Genomic DNA, 18,887 nt, shown 5'->3' on the forward strand with positions numbered 1-18,887 from the left:
ATGCTTCTTTCCTCGTCTGTAAGGCTATCTGATCGATAACTGAAAACTGAAAACACCGTACTCTAGCCAGAGAAATTCTAGGGGTTTCGAATCAGCGGATATGGGCGTCGACGCAAAGTCTATTCGCCAAGTGTTGGAACGTTTTACCACAGCTAAACGATCGACTGTCTAAAGAATGTTTTGCCGGTTGAATTTGGTCTTGAAATACTTAATGGTAATGTAACTAGAATTTTCTACTCTAACCTAGAATCATCGGACCGAATTACTCCGGAAGAGGTAGATGTTTACGGGTTGCACATATACCACCAACATCTGTTTCTGTACACGTAAACGACGAAAGATGAACATGTATGTAGGTCAGGGTCGTGCAAACGGATCGTTAGGTCGACCTAGGCATAGTCGACGATGCTACTCCTGCCTTTTTCACGATGCTACACGAATCGCGCTGACTACGAATTCGTCTTTCGTCGTCAACGATACATTACTGATTACTGTAGCCTTCCTCTTTAGCGAGGGCGACGCATGACGCGACGCCGACGATTAGCCCAACTCGACTTGATCGCAGGATGCGCGAAACGTCTAAGCCGTTTATTTTTCTGATAAATGTCCTTGCTTCCTGAAGTGGTTACATAGCAGCTGTGCGAGTCTAGAGTTGTAGGCGTCATTGAATGAAAATATTGCACAAATTATGTACAGAGTATGACATCGTAAGACGCATCGAAACAGTTATGTAAGCACTACATTAAATTTCAAATTAAATATCTTTGGTACGATAAACTCGACGGTCTCTCGACAGAGTTTTCCGTGAAATTATTTTCTTGCTTGGAGGAAAGACGGTTGATCGATTGTTTCACCGCGAACCAATGTTTCCATACGATCCAAATCAAATCTCCAAGTTTGTCAAGACTCGTGGCGAAAATGCGAGTCAAAAGAAACGAGTATCTCGAGAGAAACCTTCGTACCATTCCCTATATTATTTCCCTGTTCGATCCAATACTAGAAGCTTCTCGGTAACGATTGTATTCGACGAATTCTAATCTCGTGCTCGGAATTCTAGTCGTCGCTCGGACAATCGACACCTACGTATCATCGATCTCAGCCAAGAAGCAACAACATTCTCCGGCGCTGTGTGGCGTCACGAATGATTCACGCGATCGATCCGCGCGTCTAGATGCAGATCTCATCTCCGCGCATCCCGAACGGGTCGCGTCGATTGATATTTAGGCCTCGCGTTACGCAACCTTTTCCCAGTGAGCGACCGCCAAAGCGACGAATAAAAAACTATTTTAAAAGGAGTTGGGGCGGTAGCGGCGGGTCGAATCGGATCGGATCATCGCGTCGGGTTGACATTGGACTTAGATTTTCCGTATGCGTCTCGCGTTCAGCCGGACCCGAGCAACTGAGAGGCCACTCGTCAGCTCGTCGCTCGTCTTCCTTCCCTCCCTCTCGGTCACGTATGATACGCCGCTGAAATACGGACTTGCGAGCGTCAAAAATGACTGGTTCTGCCTAGTACGTGGCCGGCTACGCGTACAACGAGCATCCGGTAATTGCGAAATGCAGGAATTTAAAGGAGCATTCCCCGTAAGGTCACTTGGTCCGGGGTCTCGACGGTAATTGCCACGTAATTACGGAACGTGTACACGAACACGCTCTATCGCTGATAAATATCTTTTTCCCGCGTGCTTGGTCTCTTGTGTCCGTTTGCTTTCGAGATCCATTTGTAATTTTCTACCGGTCCGTTAATTACGACACGAATCGTGTGGTTAACCGTGACATCGGGCTCGCTATACCAAACGTTTGCTCCAACATTTTGGTTTTAACAGTATTTTTCTTATTGTGCCTCTGGTAGGCGTTGAAATCCTCGCTGGTTTAGAATGTTCAACGTCCTTGAAGAGGGCAGGAAGCGTTAATTTGTTTACATTCGACAAGACAAGAGTCTGTATATAATTGTAAAATAGAAAAAAGCGTCTACAACGGTACGTTCGATCCCGTTTGTTATTCCGAATGACCGGATAAGAGTATGAACTAGACAAGTATGAATGGGTAAAGCGATCGTAACATTTTTCGTCGAGTACATGTTACCAACTAAACGATATCCAGAAATGACCGAGTCGATCGTCCAGGATTCGTCAAAGTTAGTTGGCGTCCATAGCCTTGTAACATATACGCAAATAACCCAATAAATCTCGGTATACACTAGCTGCTGCGCATCCTTTGGAATCCTTGACACCGGTGCGACGGCGCCGCCGCCGCCGCCGCCGCCGCCGCCGCGGCCGTAGTGTCACTGGCTCGCGTATCTCGCGTGTATCCTCGTCGTAATCTAGTCGATGACTTGCGCAGAGGAGGGACGACACGATACCGCGTACAAATACAACCGGAGCCGGATCAAAGTCGCATGGTTTCCCAACAAGAATGGTGTACCAGCGACTCGTTGACTCGTTGGCTCATTGCTGCCGTGGTCGGTGTCATACGTCACCTTTTCCCCTCGGCATATCCTCGTCGAGGGACGTTAACGATCCTTACGAGTTACTGACCGACCTGCGAAGCGAGTTCTATCCAGTTTCTACAATTTTTAATGCGTTCTCTTGCCGCGGACAACACTTTCGTCTTTAGCATGTTATTTCGATCGCTTTGATTCGAAACTATCGGCGATACCGACACCCAAGTAAACACGTAAGCGTAACGAAGCGAACGATTACGATGTCGTTAACGGCATCGATGTGACAGAAGGCTAAAAAGAAGCGGTCTGACGTAACAATCGAGACAGTTACTTTGACAGTCGCTTAGCTGCTGAGAATGGCCGTTTAAAAGAATAGAACGTTTGAGGAAACATGAAATTGCTTTTACGCAGTCCGTCGCAATCGACGAGAGAAACGTACCGGTTTGTGTCACGATTGTTCGTAATTTATCGATTACTGCGCAACTAGGATTACCGTACAAACACCGTAAACAAACGTACGAAAATCGACTGGTAGATCGCAGTCCGTCGTTTGATACGTGCTCTCTTAACTTGGAGTTGACCGTTAATTCAGTGTTTTCATTTAATATCTCGAAGCGATTCCGCTCAATGTTTCGTTCTTTTCCACCTCTCGATTTCACTTTTGGCGGCCACGCCACCGATCAACGCTTCGTCTCGCTCACCTCCTCGGCTTTGTTGCGCAACTGCCCTCTTGTACGCGATGCGAGCGTTCGCTTGCGCGCAGCGTTACCATCGATCTATACATGCACTGTTGCATACCGGATAAGTGTATCGGGCACTGGTGTAATACACAGAAAAAGTTCCATTGATCGATCGTATCTATTCATTTTGCAATCGACAACATTTTTATACATGCATTTCAGTTGATATAGTTATTGGAGGAAAGCAAAGAAACTCTTCTCCTTCTTTTTCTCTGTAACGTTCGTCCCTCGTATATACATACATATACACGTGTCGTACGCGCGCACTGTTAAAGCGATCGCAAGTAACATTACGCCATTGGCGTCCAACTGGCGGTGCGAATCACTCTCCGAGTAGGGAAGGGACCACGAGGACGCGAAAAAGTGCGCGATGAACACGAAGGAGGGACAAACGCAGAGAGGCAAGGCCGTTCTTTGACCCGAAACGTGGTCTGCTCGGCGCCAATTTTTCGGCAAGAACCGGTCCCGGGCCCCTAGTATTTTTACCAGCAAACCGCTGCCACGGTTTCGACGAGAAACCGACACCGACACCGACACCGACACCTGCCTTTTGCCAATATATCGTCGAGGTATAAGGTTTTCATCGATTAACGTCACGCGTTGTAACCGTGTCCTCGTCCAGATTCACGTCGATCATCGGTAAACCTATGGTCGTGCGAAAGGAAGATGCATTTGTATGCAACGTGGACGTCGTTTGGTATCATGGTATGTGTCAAGTATTCGATGGTAAGCCTCTTCTTCCAAACTATATTTTATTTCTCTTGGTCGGTACGAACTCTATAATCGTCGAGTTAGGTAAAGAGCACGATTTCCTCGCTCAACTACCATGCTACCGATATATCGGTATACGTCCTGCTTAAGCCGGATGCATAGGCGCACGCGTCGCTTCTATCTGGGCCTCTCATCTTTCTACTTACCTCTTTCCTCCTCTCTGGATCCTCGCTGTTCACGATGTGCACGTGTTTTCGTAGAATCGTGGTGTTCACCTGCGCACCTACCGCACCTGTGTCGAACACCCGTGCAGTCGAACGCAGCGAAGCTCATCGATCTTTCCTGTCCTCCGTTTTCTCGGATTCTATTCCCGTCTACGAGCACACAACGCGCACATAGATCGAACAGACATCCCGTTTCCATAACCCATCTGTACCAGAACGAGAACCCGGTTCACCAGAGGTGTACCAGTTGACGTGTAAAATAGCGAGAAGTTGATGCGATTTAGAAACGAGACCTTCGAAGAGGAAAGCACACCGTGGCTGCAAACAACACTGTAATGCAAAGAACTCGCGACGCACCAGTGAATTCGTTATCGACCGTGAGACCGCAGAAACGATTGTCTCACGATAAATGCAAATGCTCCTCGTCATTCGAGAGCACTCGGCCGATTACCTTGAATGGAATGGAATGGAATGGAATGAAATGAAATGAAATGAAATTGGACGAAGCGAGATCTAACGATCGCTGTGATAAGGGGATGACGATACGCGTCTGGACTCATTGTCCGTTTACATTTATCGCGTTCTCTTCTTCCGTGAAAGGATTCCGCTCGCCGAAAGGATTTCGTTCAACTCATTCTCGTTGCAAACATTGCAATGAAGAAGCAGAGCGAGAAGCAGCGAAGAATGGTTGTAGATCGACTCGCGGGGAAACCACGACCTCTGGACCTTTGGTTAAGGGTGTCTTGTTATTCGCGTTAAAAGCATGTTATTCGACGTAGTGAGTAACGAACAAACTATTCGATTGCGCAACGCGTGCCAGAGTACAGGCGCCAATCTCGATTATCAAGGATTTCGGCGAAGCGCCAAATAATTTGGTTCCCGTCGCTGCAACCTTCGAGTATCGGACGTTGAACGGACCTATGTGCCACGATGACGCGACGACTTTCGTTTGTGTGACGTGGACGAAAATTTGCAACTTTTTTCGTTTTCGAAACGTTGGCGTCGCGTAACCCGTAATCCATAGCTCGCAACGGCAACGCTTTGGTACTCGTCGATCGGTATCCTTGCTCGTGTTTCCAGCAATCTACCAAGCTATTGGAAAACCGACTCCAACTCGCATTTCAAACAGAATTTTAAGTAAAGTACCTACCGATGACGTCGATGGTGGAGCGTTCTCGTATACTGACATTTCGTTAACGTAATAACTCTCTTTGTTCTCTGAAATTCAAGGCTACGTTTCAGGAGCGCGGTAACTCACTCTGACACATCGTTGCATCCTTAATTGTTTTCTCTACAGAAGGAATTTATTGTTGTCGAGCAACCGCGATATCCGTCCTCGAATACATCGTCGATCGAGAGAAATCAAGATTAAGTCGGATTAGATCGCGAGAAATTTGCATGCAATTACCGCACCGTACGACTCTGATACATTACTATTCGGATAGTTTGTCGTCGAAATGCTTTTTCCCTTCCAATCTCGTTACCTAGAGATGGGGATAATGGGCATTAGGGAGCGTCGATTGAAAATTGCAGGATCTCCTACTCTCCGGGCTGTAAATCGTCCAAGGCGCGAGGAGCATGGCGTCTCCATCGTATCGCTGCAATCCTCCGTAAGCGATAACCATATACATATAATGACGCTAAGCCGCGTGCATATGGGCAGACTGCGTGCGTATAATGTTGGAGTTGAAGTTGGAGTGGTTACAGCTGGAAGAAACGCGAGAATTGCACAACTCTTGGGGCCTCGAACGATCGTGCATGGCTCGGATACGCTCCGCGCAACCGTCTATCTCTAACATGCTTGGGAATCGCGAAAAGATTTGATTAAAGGGAGCGATAATAGTAATTGAGATGATGAAACGACCAACGAGTATAACTCTATGTACGACTGATGTTGGTGTGAACAGTCTTAAACCAAAAGTAAACAAGTTGTAACCGACTATTGACATTGTATCAAAGCACTTGTATCTTACGATTGCTCGTAATCGACGAGTGTTGCGTTTCTCGTCCAAATGTTCAAACACACGAGTTACAGTCTAGTTCAGCGCGTCGGCTAAGAGATCGAGGATAAAAGCGAAACAATCTTCCCGACCTCTTTGTCATTCCTTTGTACGACGATATTCCACTTTGTTAACGACGCTGACGCCGACGCGCGACGGCTAGAAACTCGGTAGCCATGATCCGTTTCCACGCATCGGTGAACGCGGCTACGATCATCGTCGTCGTGGTCGTCTCCGTCATGCTGGAAATTCAAAAACTCGTCGAGCACGAGACTGACGATCCCACGCGTCGATTCTTTCCTCGATCGCGATCATCTACCGTTTTTGTCAACCGTTGAAAGTTGGAAGGCGATACGAACGAGCGGTCGCCACGATTACCGTGCGTCTACACTATACTATTCGTTAAGGTTATCGAGTTACGTGTTATGCTTTTGCTTCGATTTGCTATTCAAATTCCATTCCCAGCACCTTTCGTAACGATATTTTTTCATCTTTTTCATGAATATTTAATTCCACGCTACGTGATAGACGGTATGAAATTCGCGGAGCTCGTCTTGACTGGAGGAACCCATTTCGAACTACATACAAGTATGGTCGATACCAACGCGTGCGTCCGCTCGCCGAAGAATTCGTAACCTTTGACCCAACTTTTCTTTTCGTCGGGGGAAGCTTGCTTCAGGCTCGCAACTTGTAAATTATCCAAGGTCCGACGCGACGTCGAGGCTACACCGCGAATTTTCGAATCGCGAGGTCGTAGAGAACTGGAGCACGATGATTCGCAATCGTAAGAAGAACTGAAAGATTACTCGCGCGGAACAACGATCCTTTCATCGATCGAACGAATCGAGTTGCTGGTGGTGCTGGCATAATTTCTATGAGCGTATTTTAAACGGATCGTCACCGCGTAGTACGCGGCGCAGCGCGTTACCGAAAAAATATACTTCTCTTTAGATTAAATAAATGTATTAATTTTGTTATGAGAAACACCTCTTAGAAATGGAAACATTGTTTGATTTCAGATTAGAGTGCCGTTGAAAGTAAATTTCTCGGTTAGACCTAAAGACGTTTCGGTGTCGATCACGAAAAAGCACCTGACTCTCGGTATAAAAGGTCAACCACCGATAATCGACGACGATTTTCCGCACGAGGTCAAAGTCGAAGAATCCACCTGGGTTATCGAAGACGGCAAAGTGATGCTGCTTAACTTGGAAAAGGTGAGTCGCGTGCAGAGCATCTCTGGTAGGTATCGTATTTTTCGCGTCCTTGCGAACAGTTCACTCTGACTTGGCACCGAACCATCGAGATAATGTATCGCGGAAAACACTTGATCTTATTTAAATTAAATTAAATTAAATTAAAAGTTTCGACAAACCAGCGACCAGTCTTTCTCTCAGGTAAACAAAATGCAATGGTGGGCGCACATAGTAACCAGCGATCCAGAAATCAGCACGAAAAAAGTGAACCCGGAACCCAGTAAACTGTCCGATCTGGACGGTGAAACCAGAGGTCTCGTGGAGAAAATGATGTACGATCAGAGACAAAAAGAGCTAGGCCTGCCAACTTCCGACGAGCAAAAGAAGCAGGATGTGATTAAAAAGTAGGGACTTTAAAAGAATTGCAACAATGCGCACATCATTTTCAATTTCCAGCCGATAGACATCTAGAAATGATTCGGTTCTATGTTTCAGATTTATGGAACAGCATCCTGAAATGGACTTTTCGAAATGCAAGTTCAACTGATTGTGAGACGGTTCGCGATCCAACGGAAGTGTTAAGGGTGTTATTATTCACTGAAAACAAACGAATATATCGCGATGTATCGTCCGCGATAGCAGCATCCAGAGAAGCTCTTATATCTCGTGAATGATCACAGCGGCATCCCTTTATTTTCACCTTTCTTTATCAATTTGCTGTTCAGCGAAACGTAATGCTTAGATTCTACGGATTCTAATAGATTATCGGTGCAAAGGGTTCGGGACGATGTCTTTTCTTCTTTCTCGTCCTGACGTTACGTTTTTTCATCCGTTAATTTCAAGATCAAGAAAAAACAGTCGAGTTGCACAATTTGTGTATGTCACGATTTTTCGCATCAAGTTTCGTATATAATTGAATAAAAAGTTGAGAATATAAGATTGCAGGAGCATATAACCCTCTACCCTTACCTCCACTATCCGATCTTTTCGGTATCTTTAGCTTATCGATTTGAACGAAATGCTGATGCGTTAAATTCATAGATAACTAACGATAAACGATGTTAATTATAAAAAAAACACAACGGAACAATTTGATTGGTGAAAAATTGTTTCTTGTTGCTAAAATAATTTCTGTAGTTGATCTTGACGCGTTTAAAGTTACGTACGGTTACATATCGTTGTAAAGTTTGCGCGTGTACGAGTAGCTAACATGGACCACACCCCACAGCAATTGGATACTATTGTACAATAGAACGCACACATGTCCGTACATGGTTACGCGAACTCGTCCATTTCCTTCATCACTCTAGTGATCCAGCGAACATAATTGGATATTCTAGCATATATTCCGAATTTTCCCCGCTTTCCGCATCCCTCGCCAAAACTGGTGATACCGAAAATGGTCCATGGATGATCGGGCCTTCTAGGATCTCGACAAAGAAGCGGACCTCCGCTGTCGCCAGCGCACGAGTCCATTTTTCCGCGACGATAACCGGCGCAGAACATGTTATCCGTGATTCTGTAGTCTACGTATACGTCACGACAGGCTTCCGAGGACACTATCGGTATCTAGAATAAATAATCAAACAATGAAATAGGAAACTCATTTTTGTTAGCCATTTAAATTTGATTCGTTTAAAAATGAATAATTCTATAGTTCGAAACGACGCCGACGCCGACGCCGACGCCGACGCCGACGCCGACGCCGACGCGACATACCTGAGCCTGGTGAAGAATATCTGTTCCAAAATCATCCGTGACTCGGGATTTTCCCCAACCGATGATGGTACACAGCTGATTGGCGGGTAAAGGTTGGTTAGGCGCGGGAAGACAGGCAATTCCTCTTGAAGGAGACGCGGTCAATGCGATTGGAAGACGCAACATTGCAACGTCGTTATCCACGGTATCGGCATCGTACTCGGGATGTATCGTAACTGAATCCACCTGAATGGAAATCCAAATTTTATCGTATCAGCCTATTAAAGCTATTATTATATTATGACAAAGTAGCTATCGAACTTTGGAAATATTAGAATAGAATATCGTAGATTGTAAATTACATAAATTCGAGCGCGATAGCGTTCGAGCGATAAATACCCTCAGCTCCAATTCCGTGCCCTCCTTCACCGTCAAATTGTGTTCCCCGATACGAACGTATAGACGTTTTCTGATGCAATGCGCGGCCGTCAGTACCCATCTCGACGAGATCAAAGTACCTCCGCAAAAAGCCTCCTATGAAAATACATGGGAAATGGGAAATTTCCCATCAAATATTATTGCCGATCGATAAAGAATGTTTTTAAGTTTCACAACTTACGCGAAATCTATTTAAAACGGCGATCTGCCAGGGCCAACTACCCCGTGTCGCTGGACGTCCACCGATAATTCTCGTAAAGTACGACAATCGAGAATTTTTTGGAGGATTCGCGAGTCCGCATTTCCAAGCGTGCGCACTTTTCTCGGGGATAAAACTGTCGACGGTGTTGGGATTCAACTCGAACTCGTCCAATACCATGTCTAAACAACCAATAGATCCGATGTTGAATTTTTCCGGAAAATTAATTAAGTTTGTACAAACGCAGAGACTCACCATCGCTGTCCTCTTCTTGGTTTCCCCTAATTTTTCGATGTATCCATCTTTGGCAGAAGCTACCCTCTACGTAACAATACGCAGTTTCTCGTATCACGTCTCGTCCGCAAATTCCAGGTCTCTTGCACCACCTTCGACAAACGTAAAAAGATCTCGAATACGATTCCATCCCTGTCGAGTTTCCTCTTATTCAAATATCTACTATCTATAGGTAGTAAACACTCGGTGTTACTATAGCTTCTGTACGTGCCGATCTTAACGTTTAATCGTTATTTCAAAGTTGAAAGGTATCGTTGAAATTGAAGAATTTTACCTATGTCGTTGGGTAGTGCACAGCCTCGTGCAAGGTGACCATTTACTCCATTTCCCGTAATGCCCTACGGATTTCTCTTTAGCATTCTTGCCTCTTCGTTCCCCTTGCCGAGGTTCTGCTTCCTTCTTAGGCAACTAACGTCGTAGAAAACTTTTACAAATAAGTTGCCGACAACTTTTAACGATACTGTCACGTATTAGATTAAAAACAAACAAACAAACAAAACGAAAAGAAAAATTGAATCCTCCGATCGAGAATCATAAAAATGCGATGAAAAATATTCAAAGACAAAACTATCGTATTTACAATCTCACTTGTACTACATGGAACCTGTTCTTTCGCCTATGGCCTCGCCTCTGCCGCTGCTTGCATCGTCCCCATCTACCCTTTTTGTCGTGCCGACAAGTGCGCTCCTCCTGTACGATATTCAAGAAATTACTTTTAATCGTGTAAACGTGTCGTAAACGTTAACGCGACGTGTAAATAACGATTCGCGAACTCACTCTGTGTATCGTGGTGCCGCATTTCTTTTTCGTTCGACACCTTCGAACGCGATTTTGGGTGCAGTGTCGGTCGCACACCGACCATTCGCTCCAGTTTGTAAAAAGTGATAGTTTCGTGGATCCTGCGAGAAGTAAATACGACGACGTTTTTGTTACACGAACCTTTGTATTTCTCGCGTTGTTTCGCATGCATTATCGTAAAAACACGTTTCGTGGTATCGTAAGGGAATTGCAAGTTAAAACGTCGAAAACAAAATAAAAAATATAAATAAATTGAAAAAAGAAAAAAACGTACTGTTTGTTGGCACGTGTTCTCCAACGTAATCCTGCAGATTTACGCGCAGCCAACTTGCATTATTGTTTCCATCGGTCAGGAGTGTTTTGCTTCCACTCTAAAATGAAAAAAAACAAGAAAAAGAACATCAATTGCTCGTTCTTAAGCAAAGAGTTAATAGACCAGTCGCTGCCGATGGTACACCAAGGTTGTAACGCTCAGCACGCGGCTACAACACTAAACTCAATTTGCCGGCTCGTAAATGGCATCGCGACCTAACCACGACGCGACGCGGCGCGGCGCGGCGCGGCGCAGGCATCACTAATCGCGCGTTACACAATACGCGTTACTGTGTTCGCGCACGTTACGTGCTGTACGTGCACATCGCACTCGCGAATCTGCTCTTTTAGCCTTCTCGAGAATTTTCGATTGCCGAACAGAGGCGGCGACAACGTGATCGATCAACAAAAATGGATCTGCACTCTGACACCCTGTGTTCAACAGCCCACGTCGCTCATTATCCTAGACAATGGGAAGCGAAACTCGCGACCGTTACCTCATCGTCTCGTTTGATTGCGCGAGTAGAGGAAAGTATTACCATTTTACTTATCGTAGACGCTGCAACGCAATGATCGCAACCTTGTGCCATCGAAGCCCTAATTTGTCGTTTCTCTTGCGAGCCAAAGAACAACAAGGAAGAGTCGATAACCGAGCGAGGAGAAGGGCTCGTCTTCTCGGCGCGAGGTCAGGTAAAAGAGACGAGGAATTTGTGGGCTGTGTGCTGGACATGGCCAAACTAAGCTCGAGTACCACCTTTCTCCCTAACATGGTCGCAAAAACCGCGTGCCTTGTAAAGGGGAAGCGATTCCAAGGGATGAACACGGAGAGAGGGAATTGGCCCATCGCGTCATCGAAAATCTTTGAGAAAAAGTGCGTGTCGGTATATAGGGGGATAGGTTTTAAAAAAGTGTCCCCAAGTCTGTTAGAGACGGGCATTACGACGATTAAAACTTGCGCATTCGATTTGCAGCGTTCCGAGAATTCTCGAGGGCCGTGCCGTAAATGATTCACCGACATTACGTATGCAGGTTTAATACCGTTTCGCATTCAAATCGTTGGCATCCCTGAACGGCACCCTACCAACATACATTCCAAAGGCCGGAGCGGGCCAGGTGTCGCGTTCACCTGTGCACGATTCTTTGTAGTTTATATATGCGTAACAGTTTGTTTCGCAAAATGGTTTATTATCTTTTTCTTCTGTAATCGATACGATGCGATGCGATGCGATGCGATGCGACGCGACGCGACGCGACGGATAACGATGAAACCATTTTCGCCCAAAATAGTCAACGAAGCGGTAACTCGTCGCGTCGCAAAGAAGATTCGATAAAAAGCGGGAAAGGTAAAAAAACGGATTCCCGAGCAGCAATGGAAAGGGCTAGGGTTTCCGGACCGTATAGCCACGACGCCAAAGAAGATGGATAAGGTTCGGAAGCGATGACATTCGTTTCGCGTATCGACGCCCCGACTATACCGTAAATGGTAGCGCGTCGGTCGGAGTATCCAACGTCCGAAAATGGCCGGAGATTTCTTCGATGGTGGACTACCATGGATTTAATACAGAGACTCCTGGTCGATGGAACGCTTGCTATGGCGAGACCGCGGTCTGATTTATGTCCTCGTGCGAGCGATCCGAAGGCCAAGGTCTTCGTCCACCTACTATGGTCAGGATGACGTCTCTCAGGCCGTGGCGGGACATGGCGTAAATTGTGCTCTGTATGTTCGCTTCGTGAGAATTCCGCGAATGAACATGCCGGTTTCCTTTGTTTTGCTTTCCTTTCCTTTCTAATACCTTCCAATTTTGCCAATCGATCTATCGAACCAGTCTATTTTCGTTTAGCGTATACACGATAACCCTAAAACATTGCCCCGTTGTTCTTTATTCCGCCACGGAATCCTTGAGCGTGTGTGTCGGTTGTAAGTTGTAAGAGACTCCCACGGAATTTATTACGAGTCACGGTAGCGCGGTCGCTTGTTTATTGCGTCTCCTGCAACTTCGACACCTATCTCTCTCCTCTCTTTCTCTCTCGATATCTTAATACCATGATGAGATCATCGCGTGATTTACCGTCTTCCTTGTCCAATGAGGAGCACAACGCGATTGTCCGCCCACGCTAGCTGGCTCTAATGAAACGCGGGTCACCGCAACTTGTATTTTCCTGTCTCATTGTTAGCTTTTGTGAAACCGATGAGACGAATGAAATTCAATTTTGCTGTTTCGCATATAAAAGGAGAAGAACGTTAGAGAGTAACGAGGTCGATAAGCAGCGAATGGCGCGGCCGATGATATATTCGAAAACGTAGTCTCCGACTTGACCAAGCATGGCAAAATTGCTCCGTTTGGAAAACATGTTATCCGATTCGCGAGAATCGTCGAGTCGGTGGAACGGAAAACGAGTTGTATTTAATACACAATATTAATGGGGCAGTTGTTTGTACGCGGGCAAGTTATACCGGAATAACTTGTTCCGATAGGTTTTTCTACTCCTTGCCGAATGATTGCTATATTGCTAAACCTCCAAGTAAAGGTACAATGTCACGTGGTAGGGCGTCGGTTAACAATAAAGGAAATGTTCAACCCGTGCTCCGAGTTCTTAATCGCTCTACATATATCGTTTACTTGGATATCTTTTTCCGAGATCATTTTTCATTGATTCGCAATCGCTCCAAATTTTCGCGAGACAGCCACAGCCGAGGCCGACTGTGGAATCGTCCACTGTTTACCGGTTCTCCGTTTCTCCGTGTGCGGGACAATGGAATGACAATCGGCTGGAATACCAAAACGAAACGCGAAGGAAAAGCAACGGAGGAGGGGGTGAGAGCGAATCGTTTCAGCTTTTAACGATTCACAAGCTGCGAGAGTCGAATGGGATCGGCTCGATCGCGGGACGCGACCCAGAAGAACTCTACGCGACGCGATTCTTCATTCTGATCGTCCTCGTTGGTACCCTCTTTCTTTCCTCCCCGTTGCGAAGACAACTTTTTACCCGTCGCGAGGTTAACATACTTTCTGGGCTGCAACGGACTGTAATTCCACGCAATAGTCGCCACGATATCCGGTAAGAAGCTAATCGAGCTACCGCGAGAGAAAGAATCTCCACGGGGTGCCAAAGGAACCAAATGCCAACCAAAGGCCATTCTGGGTACTACGCGAGACGATGAAAATTCGTCCAACCATTCGTCTATCATCGGCTCTAGCGTTCATTTAACCAACCGACGAACAACGAGAAGGGAGGAACTCGAATAAAAGATCTCTTATCCTCCATCCGATAAGGATGGTCGTCCTTTCCGCCCTTTTCCGGCCTAGCGATCCTGCTCTCGCGAGATTTCCGACAGTCGCACGGTATCGTATGTATTTACAATAGATTTTACGCGTCGAAGTGGATGCGAAGAGTTTCGTGCGCGAAAACATCACGATCGAAACAGAAACGACGTCCTAAATATAAACACGTCCGACTGGCGTGGTTTACGGGAAGATGTTCGAGGAACGAAAAATTTCGTTTTGTAACACGAGATCTCCGGATGCAAGTTCTGAAATCAGACTCTAATATTTCCTGGTGTCGCATACCTATTTGGAAACGATTAGAATCTTTCGAAGCGTTAAGCCCTGTATGGGGTTGTGTATGGGGACTGTCAACGATGTCAACGATGTCAACGGTCAGAGCCGCCCTGCAACGTGTCACTCGACGGAACGAGACGAGTTGACTCTGACGCGGCCAGCGAATTTGGTAGGTTCATACGAGCTGGAGTAAGTCCGCCGAGTTTTTTCCAGCTCCCATCGGACGATGTTAGTAGCTGACCTCGTCCATTCTCGTAAAAAAGTCAAGTCTAACAATGAGTAACGGTCTGCAAGGCTTTGGCAACGGTATGCGCATAGTCTGTAACGGTTCATACGAAAAATTCAATACGAGAAATTGAATCGTCGATTCTTACGCTAATCGCAGACTTTCAAGCGATACAGCGTACATTTCGAAACTATTCGATAATTTATCTGGATGTTACGTGTCACGGTTACGGCACCTTATCGCTTCGATTCTCACCTGGATGAACGTTTGCGGAACAACGTCGGCGTCGTATCGTCGGTGAGCGCGCGCGCGCGAGAGAGAGAGAAAGAGAGATTGTTACGTTCGTAGACTAGATCTCTAAACGCGTGTCTACCATACGCTGGTCTAGGAATTCTATTTGTGGCCCGTCGTGTCTCACAGCTATTGCCCCAACGTTAATCGTTAATCTCAAACTAAGGGTCTGCCCGTAAACTAATAGGTTCGAGTCTGTTTAAAGTTTAACTTTGAAAAATGTTGAATGGGTCCGTCCGTATCGTCGGCGTCGCGTCCGTTTCAACGGGTAGACGCGACGGTTAAACGGACATTTTTAGTTTTCCATTCGATGCTCGTCTCGTAGGCGCGTGTCGTACATCTGTTCGCCGAATTCGAGCAATGTATGCAAACTGCCGCGCCGGCACGTTTTTCAACCAGGTCGAGGTTTGCGCCGAAGCGTGCACGTGTGCTCGGATTCCCGTGGATACGGTACGCGTAATCGAAACGCTTAACATATTGAGAATCACGCGCACGATAAATATCGATATTATGGCGCGCACGCGTAATATCCTGTCTTGTCCTACTAAACGAGTTTACGATCGTTGAGATCGATCTGCCGCGATCCTCGTGCTCGGTAACTCGATTCGCTAGGCCAATAATATCGCGGTCGCAACCGCGAAACACGTCGAAACGGTGGAAAGAATTGTCGATTCGGTGTATGCGTCGAGGCGAGGCGAAAATCTTTTTCGTTTAACGACGTCCCGGAATGCTCTCGATCTCCATGAAAAATACGGCTCTCGCCGATATGTAGTTATCCTATCCTTAATTAACCAGATTAGTATGCGTTCGATAGGCTATCTCTTTTTCCCGACGTTTATTAAGATTTTACGCTGGACGCTTGCTCAATTGCGCGTGCACGCCATGGATACGATATTTTTGGATCCGATTTCCTCGCTGAAAGTGAAACTAATGGTAACGGAACGGAGCACGAGCGAATGCAACTGTGATCGAACCGTGTTTCTTTTCGATCGTTGCCGTTGTAGCGTCGAGTTCTGCATTGAACGTGGAAAAAGGAAAGGTTCGAAAACTTGTAAAAATGTAGAAAGTGCATCGTTTCGAATATACTATGGATAACTATTAACTACCGATGGTCTCCGGTGGATTAAACGTTTATTCGAGACCCCAGAGAAATAGAGTTGTATTTGCAAAGTTTCATCGAAAGCAAACATTCCAATCGAAACTATACGGAATATTCGGCATATTTGGCAAAGGGACGTCGCGTCTCGAGGCCCGGCCGGTACTAGGGTACATAGGGTACTCGTTAAAGGTACTCACCGAGGTGCCGTCGACGCAGACGACAGTTCCGATGGTCAGAAGTAGAAGGACGACGGCAAAGTGTGCGTTCGTCCCTGGCAGCTGGGCGATCATGCCCGGTGAATCGAGGCCTCCCAGTGGGGGCAACCAGCGCAGACAGTTCGACGACGCCGAGGACGTGCTCGACGACGAAGCGGGCCGGTGCTCCTGTCGCGGATGCATCGCTTCATGATCGCGACGTGCCGCGTGTTTGTCCCTTCGTGCAGCTCTTCCGTCTCTTTTTCTCTCTCTCTCTCTCTCTCTCTCTCTCTCTCTGCGCGATTCTCTACCTTTTTCCCTCTGACTTCCTTCAGCCTCTTCGAGAGGAGGTGTGCGCGTGATTCTACGCGCGTCAACTCGCGAGTGCGTACACACTCGATGCGGGTCTATAAATACGGTCGCGACTCTGCGCGAAGAATTTCAAACAACCGCGCTGCGCGCCGTAAAACACCACGAGTGAAAGAACTCGACCTCGAACAGGGGCTAAAATCGCTTCCCCCGATGACGATAGTCGCGCATCATTCGCGAGGAACACGAGGACCGTGAACTTTGAAGTGGCTCGTCCAAGTGCTGCTCGTACCAACACTTTTATCGCGACACTTTTCCCAATCTTTCTCCCTTTCTTCTATTAGTGTTAGGCATACGACAATCGTACCTGCATTCTTACACCTATTCGTATTTTACTCGATTCTCTTCTTCTTCTATTACAAAAGTCTATTCGGTCGAACGGGTACACGCGATCGTTGCGGCCGCGGCCGCGGCCGCGACAAATCGATGAATCGAACGGAAGTAGCTGGGTGTGTAGGATTACGGTAGGACGATCGAGCGAGAAACAAGGAGAACCGAGCGAGACAACGCCGCGCTGCGCCGCGCCGCTGGTGAAAAGACTCGAGGATACATATTACTTTGCCTCGGCGCAAAGTAATTGCTAGAGTTATATGTAGAGTATACGCTAGTTACGCTATACTTGTTTATGTAACACTGCGAAAGTGGATACGCTAGTATATCACTCTTGTTGCCTCGAGAATCACGATTTATTCTCGACAAATCAAACTTCCATAAAGTTGAATTTCTCCGATGACGCGAAACGAACGAACGCTTACTTTGCGCACTTTGCTCATCTTATCGCTTTCCAACCAACCAAACAACTTCGAGTTTACCTGCGACAACGCAACTATTTATCAAGCCTGATAATCCGATACGATAGAGTCAACTTTTTTTTCGTTTTATACGATTACCATTATTTTTCTTAATATCTATCGAGTATTAGGAATCCGATGAACGTTCAATTACGAGAACTAGCATCGAGATCCGCCAGGGGAATAGACCGTAAAACATCGAGAATCCTCCCTTTGAGCGACTAGCGCCTGGAAGTTCTCGGAGTGATTAAAGACGACGCTCGACCATGGAAACCTTGGTTCTCCAGCCGTTGAGATCGTTCGAGTTGAAGTACAGCGAGCCAACGGTGTGCCAACGGCCGATATTTTTAGTACACTCTGCTTCCTTCCACCATCTGTCTACGAGTTTTGGTTTCCTGGTTGTTTTAAACGCGAGACGGTGCGGTTCGTTCTCGCTGATCGTACAGACGAATCGGTACGTATTACCGCGAACACTTTGCGTCGCCGAGTTACGCTCTATAATATAATTCGGTTCTTTCGCGTTTACGGTAAACCTGGCTGTCTCTTTCGCTCACGAAGACAAAGTCAAAGAGATCACCGTGATTTCAACGATTCTAACAAATTGTCACTCGCGCATCGTTCGATCGTTTTTCCATTCCAAGCCATCGATTTAGATTTTTCGCACGTAACGGAACCCGAAACGATCGAGACCTGGCTTAACGGATATATCTGCTGGAAGCGACCAGAAACTTGCGTCTGTTCGTAGCTTCGGCTCGGGAAACTTGCGCTTAATTATCAAGCAGAAAGTCTGGTACGGGTCTAGAGCAGCCTCGATCACGACTTTATTTCGTATTTCGTATTTCGTATCTCGTATCGAACCTTCTCGTTCTCGAGCACACGCACGTGGCTCCGAGCCGACTGACGAGATACACGCGCGAGCAAGTATCAACGGAGGCTGAGAGCTGAGAGGAGTGGCTACCATACCAAGCGAAGCGGAAGTGGAGGGTGATTCTGCAGGCGGTACCGTGGTGGGGTACGACTATCCGATAGATAGAGGGTACCGGCACGGTTCTACGTCGATAGATATGTATTTAGCGAACGACGGACGCGCGACAATGTTTGCTCAAAGATGGACTTTTTTCAGAGTTTTCTTTGTCTCGATGACGCATCGATCGCAATCTCGAAGAAACCGTTGGTCATAAAAAGTACACGGTTGGATCGATCAAATGACTTGTTTTATAGAGAGGCAAGATCGCATGTTTTCGAGATTAATTTCCACGCGTACAACCGCGAGACGAGATCCCTCGAGATTGTATTCCCGTGTCCTT

The 18,887-nt window shown here is 46.5% G+C and overlaps 2 protein-coding genes across 3 annotated transcripts in view; one reads left to right on the forward strand and one right to left on the reverse strand.

Moving 5' to 3' along the window:
* Positions 1-8,089, forward strand: part of LOC128876092 (nuclear migration protein nudC) — a 33,291-nt gene extending 25,202 nt beyond the window's left edge. For both annotated transcript variants that reach the window (XM_054122176.1, XM_054122175.1), the window contains exons 5-7: positions 7,138-7,332; positions 7,513-7,715; positions 7,807-8,089. In XM_054122176.1, the coding sequence (XP_053978151.1) occupies positions 7,138-7,332; positions 7,513-7,715; positions 7,807-7,858 (450 nt within the window). In that variant the 3' untranslated portion in view covers positions 7,859-8,089. The remainder of the gene's footprint in view (positions 1-7,137; positions 7,333-7,512; positions 7,716-7,806) is intronic.
* Positions 7,866-17,992, reverse strand: LOC128876091 (coagulation factor VII). The gene is made up of 10 exons (XM_054122174.1): positions 16,424-17,992; positions 11,013-11,109; positions 10,718-10,839; positions 10,529-10,630; positions 10,215-10,348; positions 9,902-10,032; positions 9,629-9,828; positions 9,409-9,543; positions 9,031-9,255; positions 7,866-8,880 (listed from the first exon to the last, which is right to left on the reverse strand). The coding sequence occupies exons 1-10, from the start codon at positions 16,622-16,624 to the stop codon at positions 8,587-8,589; spliced, it is 1,641 nt and encodes a 546-aa protein (XP_053978149.1). The 5' UTR covers positions 16,625-17,992; the 3' UTR covers positions 7,866-8,586.
* Between the last annotated feature and the right edge of the window lie 895 nt (positions 17,993-18,887).

The sequence above is a fragment of the Hylaeus volcanicus genome, chromosome 5 (genome assembly GCF_026283585.1).
Source record: "Hylaeus volcanicus isolate JK05 chromosome 5, UHH_iyHylVolc1.0_haploid, whole genome shotgun sequence".
NCBI lineage: Eukaryota > Metazoa > Arthropoda > Insecta > Hymenoptera > Colletidae > Hylaeus > Hylaeus volcanicus.